Raw genomic sequence first — 21455 nt, 5'->3', positions numbered from 1 at the left:
GAAGGAGGGTCCCTACACCTCCCACAGAGCTCATGAACCTGCTCTGATCCCTTTAATTGGAGAGGGGGTACGTCTTAGAGTACCACCCGGGTTACACCTATTATTGATGTGAGTGTGGGTTTGAGAGAGGAAAAATAGAGAGAGGACCCTTTAAGCCGAGGCCTTTTTTGGCTGGATGGGGTGGGTCTAGTAGAGAGGTGGGCAAAATGTGGCTCAGGGGCCGGATGTGGCCCGCCAGGCCATTCTATCTGGCCCACTGGGCCCCTAAAAATTTAGAAAATTAATATTAATCTGTCCTGGGCTGCCTGTCATGCGGCCCTCGATGGCTTGCCAAAACTCAGTAAGTGGCCCTCTGCCCAAAATAATTGCCCGCCCCTGGTCTAGTAACTATATAAGCCAGAGCAGGAGACAAGCTGAGCAGTCTGGCCTAGACTATGAAAGGAGAAGGAACTCTGTAGATGGGACTGTGGAGAGAGAAACCGTGCATAAGTCCTGGAAGGCTAGGGCTGGCAGTTACCCGCAACAGAAGGGAAGGCCTGGGGATAGGCAGGGTGAATGATTGTATTGTTTTCATTAGGGTTTGTTTGTAGTTTTATTTATTTTTTTGGATAAAATATGGTCTGGGAATTAGGAGCCTTGCCAAGAGACAGGACAGTTTACTGGGGAGAAGGGAGGCTGTTGAAGGTATTCAGGAAAAATGTAGTATCTATTTTGTTTGTGGGTTGTTGTGAATCCATTAAAGGCTGCTAGCCCTGTTGAAATTAATTTATGGAGAGGGAAGTGGCAGACGTATTCTGAGTAGGCCCAGAGGGGAGGCTAAAAATGGGGCTGCTCAGGCCAGTACCAAAGCCTGCTCTATGGTACATAGGCCTACTCTGTAGAGCTAATTGAGGGGCCTGGTAGGCTAAGGTCCAGTGAGACCTAACTGAGGATTGAGTGGGGCTCTTTAAGGTCTGACTTGTTGTAGAATAAAACAAATCAAGCTTGCTATACAGGACCTACAGATCCATCTCCGCGGCCACTCATTGAATCCCCTAGAGAGAGGTACGTGACAGGCAAGAATTTTGGGTATTATCTTTTATTGGACCACCTGCATAGTTGGATCGACTTAAGCATGCCTTTGGGTATCTGTTCCTTGGATCTCTGGGAGAGAAGCAGACAGCAGAGCAAATAGAAGAAGGAAGGGTTTGTATAAAACTACATCTGTTAATGAAAACAGCATATAATTTAGAGGTAGTTAGCTGTGTTAATCTGAAGCCTAGCAGAAGGCAGGGCAGAGTGGTACCTTAGAGACTAACTGGTTCAGAGAGTCATACAATTTATAAGCGATAGCCTACTTCATCAGATGTTCATGGCATCTACAACAGGGAGCTTAGCACTCCTGCTAGTTTAAGGAAAGGCAAGCTGGTGGAGAGGCAGACAGCAGGGGAGGCAGAGGGCAATCAAGAAAGTGTTATGACCCAAAAGGGACTGCACTTGGAACAGACTTCCATCAGAGGTGGTGCAAGCACCTACTTTGGACTCCTTTCAGAGACATTTGGATGTTTATCTTGCTGGGATCCTTTGACCCCAGCTGACTTCCTGCCCCTGGGGTGGGGGGCTGGACTCGATGATCTTCCAAGGTCCCTTCTAGCCCTAATGTCTATGAAATCTATGTCTATGAATTCTGAAAGGAATCTCAGCTTACAGTCTACTTTCCTTTGTAGAAAGACCTGCAACTTCTGCAGATGGATCCGTGGCTCAAGGATTGGACTTTCTTCAAGACTCATCCATGAGAGATAATCTTAGAATCAAGAGATTGCTGCTGCTGCCACTGCTGACAAAAGCAGCACATCAATCATCTCTTTCCCCTCAACTGGGATTGTCCACAGAGGCCTATAGACTTCTACTCCTTCAGCCCGTTACTTGAAAGTCAACCATTAACTGGAGCTAACTACTGACTTCCATCTATCTTGGTACCTTCTTTTCATACATCCATGCATCTTCATTCCTTCTTTCTATCCACTCTCCTGCAGGAGCCACCCCAAAGCCTGTATGCTCACTTTTGTTTTGCATTCCATAGCTGATGGGTCACAGGTGCACTTTTGCTCAACTCTTTATACAGAGCCAGACAACAGGGAATAATTTGTATCCATATGACAAAACCAAGAATTATGAGAATTAAAGGCCTGTGCAGTGCTTTGAACAATTTAAAATGCAACATACTAGTAATAAACAGTACATAACCGATACAGATTGAAGAAAAAGAGAACAACTTCATAAATTGGGGAGTAAGGAAACTATTCTGTAGGTAATTCTTTCTGAGGTGTCACTAGGAACTGTGAGTAATAAGGAAGTCTAATACCAATTGTCACAAACTATTTGAATTCAGCAGAATGAAGGAAGAGTTTACAGAACATTATAATACTAGGATATTAGGTTTCAGAAAAGCCAATTTAGGCAACATGAGAAATCAAGTGAATATGAGGCAATGTGTTTCAGATAAGGGTGAGCAGATCCTAAAACATATTATAATGAAAGTCTGGAGCATTTATTTCCTTTAGTCTACATTCCATTTGCGTATTTGACTCCCTAAACCACAGTATGCACCTGGATGAAAGGTCTCAATGGAATATCCTGGTGCTATGAGAATGGTGGTAGTGACTCAGTGGATGACACTCTGAGTCATATCTGAGTGTATACTAAAGTAGCTGAAACCTGCAAAACATTTACGATTCAAATTTTATTGCAAAAGTATTTCCTTAAATACAGGATTTTTAGTTATCCTTTAACTAAATACTTTAACGGAATCAAAACTTCTCACCCTCGAAAAGGCTACATAAAGCTGTCCAGGTGTAAACACAGGTGTGGAAATATAAATACATATTTTATCAAAGGTCTGACCTTGTGACTTGTTCATAGTCCTAGAATATCTGGAGAAGGTGGTGGGGATGGTGCACAGGGCACTGGAAGCTCAATCATGCTTGGGGAAGCTCAGGTGTGGCAGGCTTTCAGTGCCCTGTGCACTGTCCGCACTGTCTTCTCCGGCTGCCAGCACACCCAGCCACTCCCCTGCCATGTTCCCATGGAAGCCAGCCCATTCCCGGGTGGCCCCAGGTGGTGGGGAGACAGCAGGGACAGTGCACAGGGCACTGGAAGCCCACCAAGCCTGAGCTTCCCTGAGTACGCCGAGGCTTCCAGCACCGCATGCACTGTTGGATCTTACGGGTGCTGCCTGTGAGCTGGGGCTGCATTCACACAGCTACTGCCCCACCTGGGTGGCCCCAGGGGGCACTGCTACCATGGAGGGAAGCACTGGGTCCCCCCCCGCAGTTCAGAGGCTGTGGTGACCCAGAGGCAGCTTCTGCGAGCAGGCTCCACTGAGGAAAAACAAAACAAAAGAAAACAGCGAGGAGCCTGATCTTTTTTTTTTTCCCCTGCTGGAGCCTGCATGCATCTCCCACGGCTGGAAAGTAAGCTGCCAGCAGGTCATGTAGTCCCTGAGCTTTGGGGACCCTGGTGCTTCCCTCTGTGGTAACAGCACTCCCAGGGCACCACCCACCCACTGGCACCCCACCTGGGTGGTCCTGGGGGGTGCTGCTATTGTGGAGGGAAGCACTGGGGCCCCCCACAGCTCAGGGCTCACCGTCAGCTTGCCCCCTGGCCGCAGGAGAGGTGGGCAGCACAGGAACACGGTCTGGGGCACAGGGGCAGTAGTGATTTCCAATTACTGCCATGATCACAATAGTGATCATGCAGCTGCCAACAGCAGCTATTATCCTCCACCCTCAAAAAAAGTTGGTGCCTAGGGCAGTTGCCCCATTCGCCCTTCCTAGTTATGCCACTGCTGGCCCTGCTTGGAGACTGCTCACCAACTTGGGCCCTTCCTGATATTTCAGGGAGAGTTTAGATAGCAATTTGCTTTGTATCTGGAACACAAAAGATTTAGAATGCAGCTCGGCACCTACTTGCTCAAATAAGCCTGTTTATGCATCTGCATCTGTGCAGAAACTTAAATTTAGGTACTGAAGAAACTACAGTGCAAAATGTAGGCATTTTGTTAAGTAAGGGGCTTTGTGGGCATTGGTTCAGGGTTATTATGAACCACTTTTTGTAACCCAGGGGCTAGGGACAGACATTCAAAAAGTCAAAGCCTGAATCGATTCAATCTTTGTAGGTTAATCTAACCTGGCTAGATTGAATCAATTTGCAAGTGACAGACATTCCCTCTGGACTGAGGAAATGCAGGCACATGCCTGCAGATGACCTTGTACCTATTAACACAGGGGAGGGCAAAATGGCAGATCCAGGTGGCAGCCAGACTATTTCCCAGCAGTCCCTGCCCTCATGGCTGGGGCCAGTCTCCATGGAGACCCCAGCTGTAGCTGCTCTGTGATGGGGCAAGACCAGGGTTGCCATGTAGCAGGGCAGGGCAGGGGACTGCTCCGGAGCTGCTGGGATCTTACGGTAGGGGCAGCTTGGTCCAGGGCCAAGGCAGAGCCGTGATCTGCAGCCTGCATGCTCCGGGCAGGGACATGCAAAGCCACGATCTCCTGCCTGCACACCCCCTCCCAGAGCATGCAGGCTGCAAATTGTGGCTCTGCCCTGGACCGAGACCAAGCTGTCCCCACTGCAAGATCCCAGTGTCTCTGGAGCAGACCCCTGCCCTGCCCTGCCGCACACCCTGCCGGTGTGGGTGGGGCCAGTCTCCATGGCAACCCTAGCCTTGTGCTCTCACAGTGTAGCTGCAGCTAGAGTCACCATGGAGATTGGCCCTAGCCATGTGGGCAGGGGCTGCTGGGAGATAGAGTCCACTGCCAGCCTGATTTGGCCTGCAGGCTGGATTTTTCCCACCCCTGTGTTAACACCTAGGTGGATTTGGGGGTAGCCTTTTGCATAACATTGAAGCAAAGCTCACACTTGTGCCTCTGGAGCTATAGCAAAATGCCTTAATTGCTTTGCAACTATGCCTAATGGAGAAATACATATATATCCCTCTGTGTAGTATTGGATATTAACAAAATAAGCATAAATCATCTTTTCCTTTTGTATAAAGCCAGAATGATTTTTTCTTTCTGTCTCAGTCAAGGTGATCAGTTTTGTTTCTCTGTATATGTATCTCACTTATCCTGGCTCATTCTCTTATAAAGGACTGAAAAAAGAAGTGTTTTAATTTCAGCGTTTTGTGTAGGCATGCCTGAAACCCAACAAAGCCTGCAAAATAGTGAAGTCAGTAGATGACTGGTAAATTAGTGTTTTTAAGTCTATATTTGGAATAAATACCAGGGACCTGACAGTTCCTTTTGGACTATTTGAATGATTAATGCCAGAAAAAAGAATTCACTGATGTAAACATTCATAAAGACCATTTTAAATATTGGAGCTAGAAGTGCAAACCAAGAAGGACCATTATTTGTGGACTAGGTTTTAATACCAAGCATATGTGTTTGTGGGTGGGAGTCTTGAACCCTTCCGGAATATGCACATACACATTAAATGTGCATAATACACTACTTTAAACTGGAAACATATAATTTATCTCCCAATACCACGTAGACTGGCATATTGTAAAAAAGTAGTTGCCTGTGGCTAAGTCTTGTATATTACTATGTGGGAGGCAGTTTCAGTCACGGGTTAGGGTTTTTCTTAAACATCCACACTACTGTGTAGAAAAAGCTGCCTATGTAGTAGCGTGGAATAATTCAAAAGTCTAACTCCTGGTTTTACTGATTCTTTCCCATTTATTCTAAGTTTATATTCTACACTTAAGATTATTGGGTTTGACTTGTACATTTGAGAGATGTTTGTGCGTCATAATAAGGCAAAAGCAGGCATGCTAGAATTTGTAATTGTCTGATTTTTGGACCAGTAGATTATATACAAATAAGATAATTTTCACGCACAATCCCATTTTGCCAAATATGCTTTGCATGTATAATTCTGTCAGCTTCATGTATAGGTGCTAAAACCTTTCAAATGTGCCTGCCTACAAGTATACCATGAAAGACAGCACAAATATGTACTGATGCAAAGTTGCGGTCACACAAACAAAGACTGAATAGTCCATTTCAACCACCATAAGTTGAGGCTTCCCTTTGATGTTTATAAGAGCATAGTTTTTGAGGACTAACATCTGAACCATGCATTCGCCTTTATGGAAAACAGGATCTTTTTCTCTTCATAGTGATATGCATATACATCAGAGTCAACAAAGATGTACATGAAACCTATAAAGAAAAAGAATATGAATTTAACCAGCCCATAATTTTCATAGGATCTTTATGACTATGAAATTTATTTAACCAATGCAAGTGGAATAATAGGTATATTGAATCATGGGCAGTTGGGCTCTGCCTAGCACTGATACAGTACACCATCAACTTAAAGGAAGGCAGAGTAAAACAATAAACACCTCTATGCACCTCTTATTCCTACTTGTGCTCTGTAGTAATGGCTTATCTTTTCTCCCTTTGTAGTGTAACTAAGGGGGGAATCAGTGGGAAGCCAACCTCAGGTGCTAATTTAAAATTGGTACAGGATTGATGGTGGCAGCCATTCCCAATCCAGCCACCACTGCTATCAGCCACCATAGAAACTTCTTGTTACACATCTGGATCTCTTGGCTTTAATTGCAGGTTTAAGTGAAGGATTACAATATATCTGCTACTGGGTAAATTGTAACTAAGACCTTGTCTACCCTAGGATCCCAGTTATTGGTGTAGCTGCATTACTAGGCAGATAGTGTAGACCTGTTTTACAGCAGTGGAGCTATGTAAATGGGTAGAGTGGCACAAATTATCTTGCAGTGGTGAAACCATCAGTGCTTCACTGTACAAGTCATGAATAAACTAGCAGTTTGCAACAGCAATTGAAATCTCAAGAGAAACCAGGCCTAAAATTAAAAAGAACTATGGCTTGGTTTGAGCAATGAAGTTTGAAGCAAGAGTTGAACTTTCCAAAAACTTGAGGGTTGTCCCCTCATATTCAGCATTTTGTTTTGATAAGTAATTGTGAGGAACCCCAGCCACAGTCACCAGTCCACAGCTATATAGGACCATAATTTATTTCAAGAGTCATAAAAGTCATAAAAATAATTTACATAAATAGCTTGTATTTGTCTAGATACTGTATGCAAGTCATTTAACTTATTCTGCCAAGTGGAATTATACGTCTGACTAAGCCCTACTTTAAATATTTTATTTTGGCGTAGTATTGCATTTGTTACACACCTGCCCATTCAAAGGCGGCATTTACTGTACCATTGATTCCAGGGAAGCCATCTTGCATTTTTTTAGGGTATCCTGGTTCCATCATTTTGAGAACTTCATCAAAACTGAAAGAAAATGCATGGTTTCAAGATTTCTCTTTAGAGAAATAAAGCTACTCCTTTTGGAAAAATCGGATACTACTAGCAGGCAATAACTACTTTAATTATTGCCACATATTCACAGGTAAACAAAGGAATCTCAATCTCCAAGACATGCATGTGACTCAAAACTCAGAACTAATCTTGAACTACAGAGAAGTAGGATTTTCCAGCTCAAACTTAGTTCTAGTCCAGAAAAATATGAGAGTACAAGCAAATCACCTCCTTTTACATTTCCTTGGTTACATTTGCCAGCTACAGTCATTCAAATTATTAGTAAAGTCATAGCCTTTGTATCAGAACAGTGCCTCTGAATTTATATATTGCAGGGAATAGCCCTGCAGTGGAAAGCACTTGATTTCATAACTAGTCAGTCCTACTAACCTGCCAAGAGCTTATAGAATCATGCCTAAAAGATGTGAAAAAGGTGTTTGAAATAAGGCCTAAAACCCAAGTTGCAAACAAAACCTGATCCCCAAGGTTTACCCACCTTTCTGCATACCTAGAACCTATTCTGAATATTATTTTTCTTCTAGATCCCAATTTAATTTTATGACTTTGAATGAATAGAGATGACTTAATTCTCATTACTCCTGTCAGAATACTCCAGACCTCCTAGGCTAAGTACAGGCATTCAAAAAGCCCTAGCCTGAATTGATTCATTCTTTGCAGCTTAGTCTAACCTGTATAGATAGAACCAGCAAGCAAGTGAACAAACATTCACTTTTGATTCTGGGAATGCAGCCGCATGCCTGCAGTGGCTCAGGCCAGCAGCCAGAGGGTGCTAGAGTGAGCCCCCCCTTCCCTTCTGCAGTGGCTGGACTGGGGGGGAAGCTGAGCTGAGAGAGGCAGCTTGGCTAGGCCCCAGCAGGCCTGAGTAAGATTGGAGAGGGGTTTAAACCCCACCCTGGGGTGCAGGGACACCAGCTGGGGTGTGCCTGGAGAGGGAGGGGGGAAGCAGCCTTTGGCAGGATTTGCAGGAGGGAGGGAGCATGGCCAGACCCTGGCCCCTGCCAGACACTGGCCCTGCATGGCCCCCTGAGGTGAAAGGGGGAGGGAGGGAGAGAGTTTATTTCCCCCTCCCTCCCCTCTCCCACTGGGCGACTGCAGCCGGGGTCTGCCTGGCCAGGGCATAGCAGCCCCTGTCAAGGGTGGGGGCATAACCAGACATTGGCCTGGCATGGCCCCCTGAGGTGAAGGGGGCAGGGAGAAGGTTTATTCTCCCCTCCCCTTTCCCACTGGGGGACCACAGCTGGGGTCTGCCAGCTCCAGCTGCCACCTCTGTTGCTCACCCCTGGCCAGCAGCCCCTGTCACGGTGTCCCAGGGAGTGCCAGACCCTTCCTGGTGGGGAGGCTGCACCATGGGCAGGAGTGAGGCAGGCAGAGCTGTCACAGCCTGAACAGGGTAAGTGATGGTGGTGGTTTTAAGAGAGGTTTGGGGGGCTATGGCCACCCCAAAATTCAGCTTAGCCCCCATAGCCACCCCTCCCATCTCTACCACCACCACTGCTTGCTCCACACAGGTTGTGGCAGTCTTCCCACCAGGAAGAGACTTATGCTCCCTAGGACACCATGTCAGAGTCTGCTGCCCCATCAGGGTCCCCTCCCCTCACCACTCCAGTGGCAAGGCTGGGGGCATGGCAAGATGCTGGCCAGCATGGCCCACTGAGGTAAAGCGGGCAGCGAGGTTTATTACCCCCTCACTCCCTGTGAATGGCAGAGCTGGCGGTCAGGGGTGGCAGACCCCGGCTGTGGTCCTCCAGTGGGAGAGGGGAGGGAGGGGGGAATACACCCCCTCCCTGCCTCCTTTGCTTCAGGGGGCCATTCTGGGCTGGCAACTGGCCATGCCCCTACTCCTGCCACTGGAGTGGCAAGGTGCGGGGGAGGGATCCTGACAGGGGCTGCTCCATCAGCCATACTCTTTGGAGTAGAAAGCACATCCCAGCCCAGGGCTGAGAAGCATGCTGGGATGCTGGGGGACTCTGATTTAACTGAAACCAGGAAGGGTCTGGGACAGAACTTCCATAAACTGCTTTGACGTCTGTCAGTTCAGTCTGATACTACATTCAACCAGGTTTATCTTAAAACCAGTTTTGGCCATTTTGAAACTGGTTTATGTGGACTGAACTTCTGTTCTGTTCCAGGTTTAAACCAGTTTCAGATCACTTAAATCAGTTTATGTATAACTTCTGTTCCTCATCCTAATGTAACACACCTTTGTTCTCAACTAATAGCAAATGTTCTGAACTAATAGTGTTTGGAGAAGATGGTTTTATAAAGGGTTGTGAGGTCAAATGGAAAATTTGAATGGGTGCTATTAAGGTTGCAGTGCATGGTGGGTATGATAATGCAAAATTATGTGCCTTTGGGTGATGGAGGAAAGGGTATTCAGTATTAGGTGGATTAATTTATTTCCTTATTTTGTGTTTTACAGGTAGATGTCTGTATTTAGCAACACGAACTGCTTCACAGCAAAGTTTTGTGTATGTTCCCCATAATACTAGATTTGATTTTGCAGCTCTTTTACCTATGGGACTCAGTGAGAATAGGATGAGCAAATCTGTTCTTTTGTTTCAGTAAAACTATATTTTCCTACAAAGGAAAATATGTAAAATGATGAGATTAATACCTCCAAAATTCATCTCCAACAAAGAAGAAAGTCTTCTTCCTCCTTTTTATGTAAACTGCAGCATCAATGTGAGTGACAGTGATAAAGAATCCGAGATCATAGATAGAATGCATTGATATTTCCATGGTCAAAGTATTCATTATCCAGTATTTCAAAGCTGAAAACAAAGCCATAAATAGTTACTTACTGTAAAGAACAACTTTGCATTCCACATATTACAAAAATTAATTGCATTTTTGTCGTATTTCCTCTTATTCCTAGGATTTTTCTAATGGGCTCCTTTATTAGTCAAATTTCCCGCTGAACTCTATAAGAGTTTTACCATAGATTTCAATGGAACAATAAAAGACATTCCAGTGCTAAATGTTTGTGAAAATTCTATCCCACATTTTTTCACTTTGTGTTAGATTTTGAAAGTCTGACATGTCAGATGATTATTAGACAAATCACAGAAAAATAATGCCAGCAAATTAGTTGATTTAAATGTTATTTTTGCATTTGTAATTCCAGCCAACCTTTTTTTATCTAGTATGGTTAGGAGGAGAAAACTGCCTTTTAAATTTTGTGAAAGTTGGAGGGTTTTTCTTGCAGGCAGTTGGAAGGAGTTAATTTATGTGCATTAAATTCCTGGCTAAATTCTTGAACCTGAAAATATGGTGTTGGGATTGACAGAAACGCTTTGGTATCAATTGGTCAGACATAATTCATGCCAGATTGAATGCTGGAAGCTATAGTGGGAGAGAAGCAAGGGGTATAAAATTCAGGACATGCCATAGTTACCCTTCCCTCTTAGCATGCACACTCTGCCCCGATGTGAGACATGATTCTGGCCTGGATGGACCTAGGCCTGACCCAGTGAATGAAATTTCTTATGCTTTCATGTTCTTATTTCCATTTACCATTTGAAATAGTGTGGATGTCTCTAATAGAAATATCAAATTAATACAACATCTACCTCACCAATCCAAAACCTACCTTTACCCAATGAGGATGCTCCCCGAGAGAAATAGATTTTTAATGATCTCCCTGGACAAACTTACTAAAATACAAGCACCTCCCTCCCCTCTTTGCCATGACTACACATCTCTGGCTGTCACTTAGCATCCCACAGTGGAATGTATAAGAAATATTATCTAATGGTTATGACTGATTTTCAAAGGGCGCATCTACATGTGTGCATTAATGTGTAGTAGCCTATTTTACTACTCATTTTACTTTTCTCACGGCAAAAACCATGCTCATACACTAATGCACGGTAAAATTAGGCTATTAAGTGCACATTAAGTGTCACTAAAAATGCACTTTTGCTATTGCACATGAACAATAGCAAATGTTGCTCTGAGAGCCACTGTAATTAAAGCACTGCCACGTCTCATGGATTAGCATTCTCATGCTTAAAAATGGTGGTGGGGGCACTTGAACTAAAGCTCGTTCAATGAGCTTTAGTTCAAGTGCCTCTGCTGCCATTTTGAAGCATGGGGACACTGATTCAGAAGATGAAGGAGGCTGCTGGAGCACAGTAATTACCATGCTTGAGCAGACTCGATTAATTAAGTCTGCTCTGACGTATTGGAATTCCAGTGTGTTGGAGCACCCTCTGTGCTCTTGTATAGGTGCCCTCACATTAGAAGTGCTAAATTTATTGCCCAGAGAAGATCACACCCTAAAAGAACATTTCCTAAGCCTTCCTCACTCCAGTTCTCAAACAACCCCACAACCTTGCTAAATTTATTTGAACCAACTCTTCACTCACTGATGAACACTAAATGGATGCAGACCTTGACAACACAACAAATGCAAAACATGCAAACACATCTCCACAGTTGCCATGATTCATGCCTTTCACAGCAAAACCATCAGAATTCAGGTACATATATCTATCACTATGTGTGATATCCCTGATTCAGTGCACTAAATACTTTAATGAAAACTATGAGGGTGAAACCAAACCACCAGTATGGTCCAAGATGAAATCCCATGAAAAAAGAGAAAGGATAGAAACATCCTCTCACCAGGGGGAGAACACTTTTCACAAAACAACCATGCTCTCTTTGACCTTAAAGTTCTTGTCTTCATTGGAAACCTACCCAACCTAACTTCAGAACATGGGCTTGAGAATAGATACTCATGGCTTTATTGGATACCAAAAACCATGAGACCATAACAAAAACTATAACAGGGACACATTGGTTTAATAGCTTAATATAATCTCTTACTTTTCCCTCCACTAGTTTGCCTTTGCTCCACAGATATTCTCACCTCTTTTAAAGTGGTCAAATTCCTTAATGTTATACAGTTAAATTAAAGCAAATGTTCCAGTTTGTATTTAGCTTGGACTGTGACTACTTCTTTCCCAGACCTGCTAAAGGGTGCCTGAACCCAGAAAGCTTGTCTCTCTTCTATGTCAGTTGGTCCAAAAAAAGATATTACTCTATTTCACAAATCTTGCTTCTCTGGTATAAATAAGCACAATATTCACCTGTGAAAAGACAAACTGTCTTTCTGTCTGGGATTTCATAAGCAGCATCAATTTTTGTTTGGAACTTTGGGAAATAATTCTGATGGAATCCTTCCACATTGCCTGTTCCCCAGTACTTTTGGAGCCACATATACCTAAAAACAAAAAATGCTTCTTTAACAAAATCAAACACACTTACAATTTCTTACACTTTATTCTGCCCAACTTCTGAGCACATAGTTCTGTTTGTGATGTTTTCCCTCAAATATCATTACCTTTCAGTGCTAATAAGAATCTGTTTAAGTGTTATGACTTATCTATAGCTTTGAATCTTGGTTTGGGTTTTATATTCCAAAGGAAAACTTGTGCACTTTTCCTCATGTTTCAGAATCAAATACATTTGCAGTAGACTATTAGAAATTGTTAAAAAAAATGAAATTTGCCTTCTTTTAAAGCTATCATACAGCGTGATAGCTTTAAAAGAAGGCATGAATGTATTTGTTATTGATTTCTGTGCAGAGGGATTTTTTTCTGCCATTTCCAATTTCTCCTACTTCCTGCCTGTTATCACAAAAATTGCAGTCATATGGGAGAGACGTCCGCAGTCATCCAGAGAAAAGTTGACACTTCAAGAGGCATCTCTTGATACTATCTTCAATTTTTAATCTTCTCTTTCATATATTTATACATTCATACTATAGATAATTAAACATAACAGAACATAGCACTTAATAACATTCTCTGAATTGCTCATTTTTTCAAGTACTACTGGCTGTATGAAGATCTTGGCTATGACACTAGTTACTTCAGGCATGAGGTCATAAAACTGTGGGCTAGCATAGCAAATCAGCTCATTTGACTAAGCATAAGAGTGGTCAAATTAAGAGGAGCTACTCACATGCTAAAAATAATTACTTAATCAAATACTTAAATATAAGCACATTGTCGCAGGGCACTAAGGTCCTCTAAGAGCAGAGATTGCCTGGGGAGAGAGCCCAAAGAGCCAGACAGGAGCCCATGTGCAGGTTATCATGACAACTGGTTAATGGGGAAATTAGCTGCACCTGCACTTGGTTAGCTGGCCGGAAGAGGCAGGGCCCTGGGCACATGTAAATCCTAGGGCTGGGACCAGGCAGATCAGTTTCCTGCCAGCAGCTGAAGGGGAAGGAGCCTCCAGGGAGGAATGGCCCAGAGATGCGGCAGCCATAAGATACGCTGCCCTTAGGGCTAATGAGGCTCCAGGAGCTCACAAGTTACCCTTGCCTACTAGGCACTTAGCACCAGAGAAGAAGTTTTACTCTTTTAAAGGGGAAGAGCATGCCCTGAACTTTTGTGTTATGTTACAGCTCAGGGGCTCATGTTTGTTTGCTGTTGTTTGTTTGCTGTTTGATAACACCAGTGGTTTGGGTGAGGCTACTGGGGAAGGAGAAGACCTCATCGGGGGCCCACTACAGTGTGGGGCCCCAAACACCAGCATGGGTGCAATATTCAGGGCAACCAGGCCCTGGCACCAGAGGGCACAGTGACAAGGGGGAGACTAAAGCCTGGGGCTGCAGAGAGCCCAGGGAGGACAAGGGGGTCGAATTATAGCAAGGCCTAGGCGAGACAATGTCAGTACCATTTGCAAGGCTTGGGGCATGGTAAAAGGGTGGCTTGGAGCCACGGATATAGCCCAGAAGACTGAAAATATGTCAGGAGATATCCACCGTGAAGTGGGACGCCAAGGGGTCTACAAACCCCAGGGTTCAGTAGGACCTAGCAAGACCATATCCAAACATAAAAGATCAAGGGCAGCCTCACTATATTAATAGTACCAGCAAGACATGGCGGGCGAGATAGAGGGTGCCTGTTGGGCGAGATTGGCATGGTTAAGGAGCCCTAGGGGTAACACGGCCATCCCTAGGGACCCCACCCTGTTACACACATGATAAAGTCTTGTTGAAATCAATGGGATTTTGTGCTTCGTTGAGTAAAAATGGGATTATTTTCATAAATTGAACACTTTACAGGAAAGCAAGTACTGGAGTATTTTGCTGAATTAGGGGCTTGATGTGTTCAAAAAATGTTTTAAGTGTTGAATATTAGGGAACCAGTAAAAATAAATTGCTCAGTCAGGGTAGTAAACTCATCATCTGACCCTCCAGAAAGACAATCAAAAATAGTACTGGGAACAGTTGTTCTATGGGCAGGTGATGGACTAGACAATTTAAAGAAGTCATTTTCCAGCATCTCTGCTTCTATGAAATTCCTTACAGAATGCTTCATTAGTAATGTGCTCTTCAAACATTTAAGTGATACAGTCTGTGCAGCAACAGTGATAAGCCTGGTAATAATGTACTGTATACCATGAAGGTGGATATTTACCCATCCTTGATGAAAAGCAAGCTATTTCCCATACTAGTCACTGCATCATAAGTTAGGGAGTTTTCACATTTCTCTGGAATGCTTCTCCCAAGTGAATTTTCACTTTGAGCACCTTCAAACAAAGCATATGCACATCCATTTATCTTCTATTTAAAGTAAAAATATGAATACAGTTTGAAAATAAATAGATTCTATTATCCAGAAACACGATTACCGCCTTTTTACTAGAGCACCTTTCAACTATATCTGCTTACCCTTTAAATTATATTTCCTAAGGAAATGTGTAGATACAAAGCCCATATCAGTCAAATGATTATGTAAGGAAGACTGCTGCAGTGTAAAATCTCTAACTGGCCTAAATGGATATAATGAACTGTCATTACTCTTTGTATTAAACAATTCAGTGCTAACAATGCAATCAGTTTGAGATTAACTGAGGATAATTGGAGAAACTGGACCTTCACACATCAAGTATAAAAGAAAGAATAACAGGAGCTGAAAAAATGGTGTCCATTTGTCCATTTAAAGTGTTGTCATTGTCAATTCTGCCTTAGTGGGAAGTACAGATAATTTTGGAAACCCAATAAAATAACAATCCTTATACTGGATTAGTGGTTGTAGTAATGAATGAGCATCTCCTAAATCAGTGGGGGCCCATGTTTTTGGCAGGTGTGCCACAAATTAGCCCTGTGCCCTACCCAAATGTCACTCTGATCCCCTTCCTCTACCTGATCTGCTACTCTGCTTTTTGCTCCCTGCCCAATCTGCTGCTTTGTAGCCTACTTCTTTCCTAATCTGCCATGTGCCACAGACACGGGCTGCTTGTGCCACTTGTGGCACTCATGCTGCAAGTTGGCCACACCTATCCTAGATCAGGGCCGTCCAATTGCTGGTCCATGGGCTGCATGTGGTCTGTGGGGCACATGAAGCCTGCAAGAGGTTAACAGGCAGCCCAAAGGCCCTGGTGTCTGCCTCTCCCACTGCTGTCTAATTGCTGTGTGGACTAGGGGTCCATGTAATACCTGAGCAGCCTGTATGGGGGGTGGGTCTTCATACTGAGCATGCAGCAGGGGATGGAAGGTACATGCCAGCAGCACAACTTGGGCAGTGCAGGGAGTTCCCGGGGGAGCCATCCCCACAGCATGGGGCCCATGCAGTGTGCAGCACCCAGATATTTGGAGCAGAACAGCCCTGTTCTAATTAGTTCCTAAAGGGTATAAGCAGCAAACATGTCATCACAAGGTAACTGGAGTGTGAACTTAATGCATCATCTGTTCCACAGTAATTGACTGTGACTGATAAGTTTTGTGAATATGTACACATGAACAGTTACTATGGAGTGGCTGATGTGCTATAAATTCATGCCCTAGCTTATGTCATAAACTTTGTGTGCCCATACTCTGAAAGAAGTCAGACTCACCACAGTATTTTGCACACAGCACATGAGATTCTACAGAACATTACCAATATGAATTAACTAAATTCCTAGGGAACATGGATGTTTTGGAGCATTGTTAAGCTTACTTTATATTCCTTGTGTAAATAGGAACTAACAAGTCCAAAGGACATTGAAATATTCCAATTAAAAATAAATTGCATAGGCATTGCACCTCCCTGCCTACCAAACATGGATTTAGCACCTGATTCTTATCATTTTTTCTTCATATATACACTGGTGTGAATGTAGGTAGGTCAGTATAAAAGTGGTATAATGGATTGGAAAATTGAAATCGTTTACTCTTCATACAGGAACTGTTTCAGTAGAACTTACCATACAATGACTGGATTGCTGTCTGATCATCATGTGAAAGTTGGAATCCTTTTGACTCAAAAAATTTATATTTTGGATACATAAGTGCATTTGGATCTTTGGAATGTCCCAATCCAAGAGAATGGCCAAATTCATGAGCCACAACACTGAACAGGTCATATCCTAACAAAAAAAGACATTCATTAGGTTTAATATGAAACTTGAAAACATTGATTTCAGATTACATGAAAGGTTTGATATTCTACTGTTAAATATTAGATAATTCTCCTGGGATTTACCATAATTATTGGCACGTATGAATGAATGTAATTATGTTAAGCTCAGAAGGGACCATTTTGGATATCTGATTTTTATAACATAGTATATTGAGCAATACTGACTAATTGTGGCATCAATTCCATACGTTTTATTTGAAATGAAGCATTACTTTCAGAAAGCTATCCAGCCTTGATTTATAGACAATGAACTGGAGAATATACCACATCCCTAGGTATTTTGTTCAAATAGTTAATCAAACTTGTGCTAAAACTTTGCCTTATTTCAAGTCTGATATTTGTTTTTCTGAATTTCTGACTAGTAGTCAGTCTGCTAGACAAACTTTGCAGATTCTTGGGTCACCCAAAACACTTGTATGTATTTACTGTGAAAAAAATAAAATTGGTTCCTAAGAACTTGGTAGTAATCCCATTGCTGTGTGGAAAATAGGCAGGATCTACATCAATCACAAATAGTTTAGAGAAAATATGTAGCCTTATTGAAGGCCTGGACACATGACATATTTGCACTTTTGTAACTGACCTTTACACCGATGTAAACAAAGAACAGAGTGATGATGTAAACCTCTGCACTGGGTAACATCACTCAGTGTAGAATTACCCCTGGAAGACTCATGGGTATGTGTCTGCCCTTACTGTGCAGCAGCCATTTTCTGAGTGCAAATGAGCTTCTGTTGGCTCCTCTGCTACCTAATGATGAGATTCAATAATAGCAGTCTTGCAGTGTACTACCCTGGAATAATCTGCTCATCTATCTGCTCCAGACACCAGTATAATCTATGTCACCAATGTAAATGACACCAGTGTAGATATAATCCTATGTCCAAGCCCTAAATGAATGTAGGTGGACACAGAGGAAATTAAAATATTTTCAGTAAACAGCCATCAACCCATTTTTCTTCTGTTTGGCTTATGCCCTAATAAAAAATCCTGAAGATTTTTTTGACAAGTAGAATACTGTTATATGTGGACAGATGAAAAGTTAAAGCATTTAATGTTAGTGCCTTACAGCTAATCCACTGTTACTGTTTTGTGTCCTCTAGTTCACCACTCTGCTCTATTCTGTCTAAATAAAAATTAAACTACTATAACTTTAAACCTGTTTCATTACACCAGTGTAGGAATAAACCAATGATTCTCAGCCAGATTGCTGTGGCATGTAGGGATACGACAAGATCCTTTTAAGAATGCCACAGGGTGCAGTTCAATATTTACAGATACCTATTCATGATTCACAAGATAAACCAAAAGATTTCAAATAGGAATCTATGGTGTAAAAAATATTCTGATCTTCTGTGGTCTTTCTGAGCTCTTTGCAACAGAAGAATTGCTGTATCATTTTTCTGTAGTCAAAAAGCAAGTGGCAGCTAGAAGCTGGAATTTCCCAAGGGGTGCCTTGAGCCTAGTTGCGAGGACCTTGCCTCTAAAAGGTTAAAAACCACTGGAGTAGACTGACGAAGAAGTTACATGTGTTTAGCAGAAGCACACTCCCAAGCAATAAGCTCCCTCGCTTTTAGAACAGTTTTGCATTAAATGTGACTACAGCCTTTGCCTGGCATTTGGGAACGAACTAAAAAAAGCCTAGGATCTAAGATCAGGACTATTAAATAGAAATGCCTAATTGTATATTGTTGGTTGTATAATCATTCTGGGATTCATCTGAGTGGAAAGATTCCTCTTGTCCTTATTTGGTTTCGGATCATGGCCTTTCTGAGTTAATAAACCTAAAACAGTGCTGCTTTTTCATGCAAAATGTTATCATGCTTTTTCATGCTTCATTAGAGTGCAAAGGTCATTGAAAACTTCCTGGTTGCTGGTATATGCTACCCCATCTGAAAGAAAACTACTTCATATTCACAATGGGTGGTGCTCACTTTTTTAACATATTGGGTACTGTAGTAGGCTACAGGTCTCATGGGCTGCAGCCTAGCTGTATATGGTAAGAAAGTGATTGAAGGTCTGCTAGGCGGACTGGGACAGCTGATGAGGATAATTAACTGGCCTAGAGGAAGTTTAAAGTTCCCAGGGAAGAGAGCTGAGAGAGCAGAGAAGGCTGAGAGGCTAGAGGTGACAGCATTAAGTCATGATACCCTCTCAGGGCCTGGCATAGATGGAGGGAGAAAATATTGTGGGCACTGAGTGAATGCATCAGCACAAGAACTACAACACCCATTGTGCTCTGCATGGTGCGAAGTATGCGTGGTTAGCCTCTTCTTCCTCAGCCTTGTGGAGCTGAGCGCACATGGAGTACTGGCCTGGCTGCATGCTGAGCAGTGCCATGGTGCTGCTGTTGTCACCGGCTGGCACAAAATTAGTTGGGGGGGGGGGGCGGGGGGCACGCAAAAAAAAAAAAAGCCATGGCCTTCTGCTGCCTATGGGGCCTGGGAAAGACTTCTGGGTGTGAATTAACCCTGTATTGTTTTTATTTGTATTTATTATGTATTTATTTGGTTTCTGTTTGATGGTATATACTGTATTCTGGGGGGCAAATTTGCCCAGGGAAATAGACTGTGCTATATGAACTGACAACACACTAGATGTGGTAGGGAATTTAGGCAGCTTAAAGTGGAGACAGGATCCCTGCTAAAATGGCTGGAGGGGCTGCAGCAGCAGCAACAATTTCAGCAGCTCCAACTACAGCAGCAGCAACCGCAGCAATTTCAAAGGGAGAAGCATCTGCAAAAGCAGGAGTTCCTGTGACAGCAGTGGGAATGCAGAAAGAACCCCACACGTGTTGGTGAGTAACTGGGAACCCTGAGGCTTGAGGGTGAAGGGCTCCCCAAGATGGGACTGGTTGATGACCCAGAGGCGTTTCTTGTGATATTTGAGCAGGTGGCTGAAACCTATCAGTGGCCATGGGGTCCGGGGACTGCGAGGGTGGCTCTGCTACTAACTAGAGAGCCCCAGGCCATGTACTGGGTCCTGGGTATGGGTTTGGCCCAGGATTAGAAGACCTTCAAGGTGGCCACATTAGATTGGTTAGGTCTTCTAGAGGAAGCCTATCACTGCAGATTTTGGTTAGAGACCTGGGATCCAAGTACCTGGCCCAAAATTTAAAAGATATATGTACGCACTGATTAAACCCAGACTTCTGATCAGCCACCCAGATTGTTGAACTTGTGACATTAGAATAGTTGTGTGACATCCTCCTGGCTAAAATCCAGAAGTGGGTGTATCATCACTGGGTGGCTGGTTTGGAAGAGGCTACTCAAAGTGGAAGACTTCCTGCTGGCATAATCAGACTGTTGAGTTCCCTGAGGAGACTGGACACCTCCAAGCCTAAGGAGGTCAGCATTACAGGAAAAACAGGCCAAGTCTCTAGGGGGGCTCCCAGTGTGGACATCACTTGCACCTCCTCCAAGGGCCCAACCAGGGAAGACAGCTACCTGGGAGGAGGATGGGAAGATTGAATCACATGCTTCTGATGCAGGGAGAATGGCCATCACTATGGAGACTGCCTGCAGATGGAGTGTGGGTATATTTACACCTATGTTTTGGAGGTGTGACAGGAGACCCCAGATAATGGGAACGCCTGAACCTAGTCTGTAATTCATCTCATTCTGTCAACTTGGACACAGGAAGGCCATGTGAGGGTTGTAGTGGCTAGCCATTTAGCCTACCCAGTTATGGTGGGACAAGACTGGGGGTTGGTGGGCAAATTGATACAATGGGCATGACAAGGAAATAAGCCAAGAGGACCACAATCCTGTGGAACCTGAGTTGGGAGATAATTTTTCCTTTATGGACCCTGAGCTATTTGGGCCTCAGCTCAGGTCATGCTGAGAGTGGTGGGGGGTGAGGTGGCAGACCCTCTCCAGTAAACAGAAATGCTTCTGGAAAAGGGTTGGGGGGCAGTGCAACCTAGACACCCCTTCAGAAGGGGCAGAAAGTCTGGGAACCACTGGGGGCCCTCAGTAGAGGGGGTTGGATCAGGTGGGAAAAAGTCAGGATTTCATGAAAGATTATCAAGAGGACCTGATATATGAACTATTGGGTCAGGCCAATGGGGTCATTGTAGAGACACATCTAGCTGCCCAGAACCCCCACTTCGAGCTGCAGGGGGATTGCTTGGTGAGGGTAACCAGGGATAAAACCACAGGGGCCTGGTGTTCACAGATCTTAAACCTAAGGCAATAGAGGCAATATCACTGGCAGGTGTTGAAGCTGGCACATGCTGTCCCAGGGGTGGGTGGGTGGGTGGGGGGCATGCATCTGGGGATAAAGAAGATGCAGATGTTGGTAATGTTTTCATGGCCTGGAGTATATCAGGAGATCAAAGCTTATTGTTCCTCCTACCCTGAGTGTAAATTGGTTGCCCCCCCTCCCCACATGTCTAAAGCCCCATTGGTGGCCATTCCACTGGTGGGAATACCTTTTTAGCAGGTTGGAATTCACTTAGTGGGACCTCTCAAACCTAGCTTGAGAGAAACCTGATTCATCTTGTCCTTGTTCACTATGCCTTGCATACCCAGAAGTAGTAGTGATCTGCACAGCACAGACAGTGGCATCTATGTTAATGCAGATATTTTCATGGATGGGTCTTCCAAGAGAGGTCTTAACTGACCAGAGCACTGCCTTTATGGTCTGGCTTATACAAGAGGTCTAGACCCTGT

At 43.7% G+C, this 21455-nt stretch overlaps 1 protein-coding gene across 1 annotated transcript in view; it reads right to left on the bottom strand.

Annotated features, from left to right (window-relative positions):
- Window positions 1-6105: 6105 nt before the first annotated feature.
- The window catches only part of LOC102367743 (matrix metalloproteinase-20-like), a 34999-nt gene continuing 19649 nt past the window's right edge, over window positions 6106-21455 (bottom strand). Inside the window, exons 5-10 of the mRNA XM_025194533.1 lie at window positions 16568-16729; window positions 14797-14908; window positions 12454-12587; window positions 9975-10131; window positions 7209-7312; window positions 6106-6206 (exon numbers count right to left, since the gene is read on the bottom strand). Coding sequence (XP_025050318.1) covers window positions 6106-6206; window positions 7209-7312; window positions 9975-10131; window positions 12454-12587; window positions 14797-14908; window positions 16568-16729 — 770 coding nt within the window. The remainder of the gene's footprint in view (window positions 6207-7208; window positions 7313-9974; window positions 10132-12453; window positions 12588-14796; window positions 14909-16567; window positions 16730-21455) is intronic.

The sequence above is a fragment of the Alligator sinensis genome, unplaced genomic scaffold, assembly GCF_000455745.1.
Source record: "Alligator sinensis unplaced genomic scaffold, ASM45574v1 scaffold1802_1, whole genome shotgun sequence".
NCBI classification, from domain to species: domain Eukaryota; kingdom Metazoa; phylum Chordata; order Crocodylia; family Alligatoridae; genus Alligator; species Alligator sinensis.
This window is presented reverse-complemented; position numbering and strand designations above follow the sequence as displayed.